The following is a 5,853-nucleotide window of genomic DNA, read 5'->3' as shown; positions in this document are numbered from 1 at the left end:
AACGCTTAACACTTAATTTATGACTGCGCTTAAAGCTCTAACAATAAGTATGCAGAACAGGAACAATAGCAACACCCAAAAGGACCAAAAGGAATGTGAGGGAGTAGATGGAATAAAAATCAGGACAGTTCGTCACTTGGTTGCCTCATTAGCTGTGCTTTATGTTTGGCATAAATCGTCTGGGTTTGCCCAGCCATTTTTATAGCCATTTGATGTTAAAATTTGCATGCAAATCGCTTGTCCAAGTTGTTTGCCCTTTCTCTTTGTTGTTGTTGTTGTGGTTTTGGTTGGTTTTTTTTTTTTTTGCTTGTTTGTTCTCATTTATAAGCATTTATATACAGATCAAAAAGTATTTTTCTAACTAATGAATGCCTAACTATACATACATACATACAATATAGAAATACGACCATCACTGGGACTTAGGGGAACCGTAGGACAAGTTTCCAGTGGCAACTGGAGAGGACTCATCTAGCTTTTGCCGCCTTTTGCGCCATGGAAACTTGCGCGAAACTGATAGCGTTTCTGATTCCTGTTCGGGCAGACTATTGCTGCCACAATAGGAGGCTGCTGTTTCATCTCGACGGCTTATCACACGGGACAACTTCAGGCGAGAGCCCTGTGGTTGCGCACTCTCCGTCTCCATGGACATTGCCGGGTGAGTGACCAACAAAGCTCCGTTCTTAGTGGCTAACAAAGCACGTTTGGCACGTCCGGGTCCAGTTGCATAATGTCGCGTGGCATCCGCATTTACAATCTCCGCCTCGAGCAGTGAATTGGCATCGCCCATCGTTGACAATTGAGAGACCTGGGTCTGCAGCTTGCGATGATGTGCAGTTGATGCTGGCAGAGCACTGCCTGGACTTGGTCCATACAAATCCTGTTTGCGTCCACGCCGACCACCCAATGAGGCGGCGGCGGCGCTGCCACAGCTGCTGCTGTTAATCGTTGTGGTTGTCGTTGTGGTGCGTATGCTGTCCTGCAGCGACATCTGATGGCTGGCATCGCGGCAACGGAACTGCACCACACGATATGAGCCGTAGGGTTCGAGGGCATTGTTATTGACACTACAGCTTGCCGGCTGAAGCCGCATGGAGCCATTCTGACGCAAAAGTGCACTGTAATTGTGCTGATGATGATGGTGCTGGCTCTGCTGGTGGTGATTGCTTCTGGCCAAACCAAACTGTCGGGTTAGTGTGATCTAAAATTGCTTATCATTATGCCAAAACGAAAGGATTAAACATGGGGCGACAACAATGCTTACCTTAAAGGCCTCACGAAATTTGTGACTCATAATGTTGTACAGCAATGGATTAATGCAGGTGGATAGAAAATAAAGCACTCCGGACGTGTAATCAAGGATGCGGAAGTAATCGTTAAAGGCGTCCCGGTTGATGCCGATGTTAATCAACGATTGCCCGTACACCGCCATTAGACGCTGAGCATGAAATGGGGCCCAGCATAGGAAGAAGGCAACGGCTACAGCTACTGCAAATACAGTCAAAGACAGAGAGAGACATAAATGCGTATTAAGCACTTGTATGTACACATCGTGGTGACTGGTTTAATAGGTCTTAAAGTATACATCTAATACGATGAGTGCATAAAACATTAACGACACCGCAGAGCTCTGCCCTAGAACCAACATCAAATGAGCCAAAATGTGGCCCTTTTTTGATGTCATACAACACAGGAGATGTTGACAGTAATTTTCAATTTAAGTCTTTTGCTACAGAATAAACTTTTTCCTTTTTGGCAGTTGGGGTCGTTTTCCCTTTCTCCTGTTCTTTTTTCTAACAGCTGCCTTTCTTGCTTCTCCTTTTTGTTCATGTTTGTTTGGTTTTTTTCTCTTTAATCAATCAAACCGCCAACTCAACTCACCTACCCAACATTCTGATGACTCGGCTCTGGGCATTAAGGCCGCGATTCGCATCGTAGGCTCGCCGTGGCACCGACTGAAGTAAACGGCTTCGCTTCAGTTTTACTCCGATTAAGACATAAAGCACACAAATTGCCGTCATAGGTCCACCAAAGAAAATGAATCCTGACACAACAAACACATGTATATAGAAATCGTTTTCCATCTAAACACACAAACAACAAAAGAAAGAAAACAAAATGAATTGCGTAAAATTGGTAATTTTTTGGATTAACTGATCTCTTTCTTACCGTGCAAGAGCTGCCGCCATTCTTTTGATTGACCACCGAAAATTGCATTGCCTGAGGCAGAGCCAAAAGGAAGGCTGCCAGCCAAATGGCAAAAATGAACTTAATAGCACGCGACAATTTTGACATGGTGTGTTGCCTGTAAATTGGTTAAACATTACTCAAAAGCTTAAAGCACAAATTTAAATGTCCAAAGGTTCCTCATTGAGTATGTAAAAGGTTTGACCTAATAAATAAGTACTCGTTCGTTTAAACTCTTTTCTTTGGGACCAAATAATTCATAGGTAGAACCAACTTTAAATAATTCAAGTCAAGTTAATATATAATTTAGCTGAGTTCATATACTAAAATATTTGGCTTTGAAAGGATTTTTGGCTTAAAATAAAATTCTATGGAAATTAAGAATGAAACATTATTTTTCTAGACTGCCCTTTCCCTTTTTTCTCCAATGGAATGTCGTTAAATTTAGGTGAACTAAACAATTATTTCCTGCGGATTTGCTCTTAAACTACTTTGCATAGGCGAGAAGCCATTGCTTTGATTCATTTGGGCCACGATAAATTGGTAAGATAGTAAATTATTTTCAGTTAAATCAATATTCCATATGCCTGTCTTGGCTATATTTTTCGATCGTTACTAACATATGGTAAATTGTCTTTAATTTGGTTTTATTGGTTCTAATTTGAATCGATACTATTACTAGTTCTTATCATGGGCTAATCATAAATTATGTTATCTCATATAGAGTTAATGATGTCATAATAATAAATAAATAAATTGTTGCTAGAGTTAATTACTTAGAGCAACAGACTAACAGACCAACTGGCAATTAGAGTGAGTTTAATATGTTTGCACTTACCGAAACGGATGACAAATGGCTATGTAACGCTCCACAGTGAACGCTGTAATGGTTAGAACCGTGGCATTGGCAGCCATTTCCGATAGCACACTCTTCATGATACACATGCCGTCCGTAAAGGGATACGAATCGGGATACCATAAATCGTACAGCTCTTGGGGAATGCCTAATTGTGATGCTTGGATTAATAAGTGCCTCCCCAACGTCGAATGTAATCGGATTTGCTTACCTGACACCAAGAGAATCAAATCGGAGACAGCCAAATTGAAGAGATAGAAATTCGTGGCCGTATGCATGAAATTATTACGTGAGATGACAATACAGGTGATTAGATTGCCCAGCAGTCCGGCAATGAAGATGAGCGCATAGCAAACGGTTAGACCGATGAGCAGGGCCAGCGGATCCGTGGATAAGTCCATGGTCATTGTGAGATTTGTAAGATTCTCAAGCGATATGTTAAGTCGCTGAGCGACATGTGTTAGCAATGTGGCATTCGACAAGAGCAACTGCTTGGGGCTGTCAACCATCGTTGCACTGTCTGGGCTGGATGGCAACATATGAGCCATGAATGATTGATTGAAGCCATCATTGCTGCTGTCGTTGGTGGTGATGGTGTCGATGTTGGTGACGCCGCTTTGTAACATGCTAAAAATCCTCAATTAATTGTGGGCGAGGCCCTTTCTTTCTCCCCCTCCGCCGACCGATTAAAGAGAGAGAGAGACACACAGTATAAGAACCCCCAAAAACTTTTGCCTCTTATCGATACGTTATGATTAATGTTGTTGTCTGCTGCTCCTGTTGTTGGTTTTGCCCATGTTTGTGTATCCTTTTTGACGGTGCCACATGGCTGATAAGCAGGCCCAAAAATTGTGCACTCGCCTGTGAAGCAAATAATATTAAAAGTCCTTAGACTCAAAAATGAATTTTAATTGAAATGTGAACATAACAGAGCCTTCCTTTCGCTGGAAATGCAAACTGAGACAGTAGACCGAAGAAGCAGCAGGTGTTGCCCGATAAGTGCGTAGTTGTTGTCACAACAAAAAAGGAAAAAGGTACTTCACTTCCATTTTATTTACTATGGATTAGAGTTATAAATAGTCAACAGATTGCTATATAAAAGTTTTTCTATTTGTGTGGTCTTAGCCACTGACAAGAAAAATGATTGCATGTGTGGAAAACTTTTACCCAGATACACATTTATATCCACATATGTACACACATTCATATGTATGTGGCTGTGTGGACAAATGAGTTATTGTGGCTTGAGTAGGAGGTGGCGAAAGATAACAAAAAAATGACTTTTTTACAGTTAATATTTCACTCATTATGGCGTCTGCACGTTTTCAATATGCATCAAATAAATGGTCCTCTTGGATAGCAAGCTAATGTTGTAGTAGGTTAAAGTGTTTGAGATTAATGCCACGTTGAGTTTTTGGCTTTTGGGACTAAAATATTGTATGCCTGTCAAAAGTTATACATGCCACTTTTGCACACACTTGTGCAAATAGTAATCCGACCAAACAACAAAGTTTTAGCCCCAAAAAGTATGCTACCTTTTCTGTTCGTATGACGAACCGCAAACCATTTACGAAAGACAAGCCAAGACTGTTTTCTATTTAGCCACTTGACGCCTTTCCTTCCTGTTGCTGATGTGTTAACTAATTGGAAAAATAATTGAGTTGCTTGGCCAGGTGTGAAAGTTGATTTTAGATCGACATGAAATGCTGAGTGTAATCCCAAACGTAATCCCAAACCAAATGCCAATGCCATAACCAATTTGCCCTTGATCGCAATTAAACGAATAGATGCTCAAACCAATCAGTATCCAGCATTGACCATATTAAGTGTGCAAGTGTGGCAATTTAATTTTCGTTTTGGCATGGGCAACCACAAATTAGATATCCACACGTACATACAAACAAAAATTCAGCCAGGTGACAATGCGGTGACTGGTAGCAAAACCTTAAACATTTTAATTAAAATTTTTTGTTTTCTCATTTTGGATTTCCATTGAAAAGAGCTTGGAATATAAAATTGAATTAAAATTAAAATGGGTATTGCAGTTCCTTGCAAGGAGCAGAAGATAAGCTTAACCTCAGACGGAAAATTGTCACTGAAATTTTCTCAGAAAAAAACCTAGAAAAATATCTTACCTAGGAAAATTTGTGTTTGCTTTGTCGACTCTTTTGTTAAGAGATTTTGTTTGCTTCGAATGTTTGTTTCAATTTACAACTCTTTTTTTTATTGAGTGGCTCTTGGCTTTTGTATTGTCCCACTTTGGTTAAGTATCCTTAAAATATCCCACTTTAATATTGACTTTGCACAAGAACAACAATAATTTTATATTGCATAAATTCTTTAAATTATTTGAATAAATTTTTTAAGAATATGCTAATTACTGCAGGTTTTTTTTTAATAATTTGAACTAATTTTTTCACTATATATGTAAGTGTATCTTGAATTGTACAAATTCAAATTGTAATTCAAATTTAATTGACGAAAATTGTGAAAACTGTTTAACTTTGCGATCTCTTTTGGTATAAATGGTTTTAATTGAATAAAGGTCGCGCACGTCCTGTTTTCCGTGTAGTCAATGTTAGACTGATTTCCCTTGCGGCAGTTGTGGCACGAAACTTTTCCAAATTCTGTTAACTAACAGAGGCGTTATGTCTGATATGTTAACTGTTTGCTCTATCCTATCAATTTGGCGCTGTCTCTCTCTCTCACTTTCAGGTTTTCCTCTCCCTTCAGCGTTGGAGGGCCGCAAACATTTGGACTTAATTTCATTCATAAATTCATGCAGTTCACCTTGACTTTGAATTCGAATG

At 39.7% G+C, this 5,853-nt stretch overlaps 1 protein-coding gene across 1 annotated transcript; it reads right to left on the bottom strand.

Moving 5' to 3' along the window:
* Nucleotides 1-384: 384 nt before the first annotated feature.
* Nucleotides 385-3,900, bottom strand: LOC6650464 (G-protein coupled receptor 39). Its single transcript, XM_002073030.3, has 6 exons — nucleotides 3,255-3,900; nucleotides 3,026-3,191; nucleotides 2,170-2,305; nucleotides 1,886-2,084; nucleotides 1,265-1,488; nucleotides 385-1,201 (listed from the first exon to the last, which is right to left on the bottom strand). The coding sequence occupies exons 1-6, from the start codon at nucleotides 3,667-3,669 to the stop codon at nucleotides 413-415; spliced, it is 1,929 nt and encodes a 642-aa protein (XP_002073066.1). The 5' UTR covers nucleotides 3,670-3,900; the 3' UTR covers nucleotides 385-412.
* Nucleotides 3,901-5,853: the final 1,953 nt, after the last annotated feature.

Source organism: Drosophila willistoni, chromosome 3R (assembly GCF_018902025.1).
Source record: "Drosophila willistoni isolate 14030-0811.24 chromosome 3R, UCI_dwil_1.1, whole genome shotgun sequence".
Lineage (NCBI taxonomy): Eukaryota > Metazoa > Arthropoda > Insecta > Diptera > Drosophilidae > Drosophila > Drosophila willistoni.
Note: the sequence above shows the minus strand (reverse complement) of the source record. Positions and strands in the feature narration are given on the sequence as shown.

Bases quoted from the DNA above. Each gene is read 5' to 3' on its own strand.
- LOC6650464 (XM_002073030.3), bottom strand. From the start codon at position 3,669: ATGTTACAAAGCGGCGTCACCAACATCGACACCATCACCACCAACGAC. The intron at 2,306-3,025 runs GTAAGTGCAAAC...ACCAATTTACAG, and splicing joins GCCATTTGTCATCCGTTTCG to GCAACACACCATGTCAAAAT. The intron at 1,489-1,885 runs GTAGGTGAGTTG...CTGTATTTGCAG, and splicing joins CCGAGTCATCAGAATGTTGG to TAGCTGTAGCCGTTGCCTTC.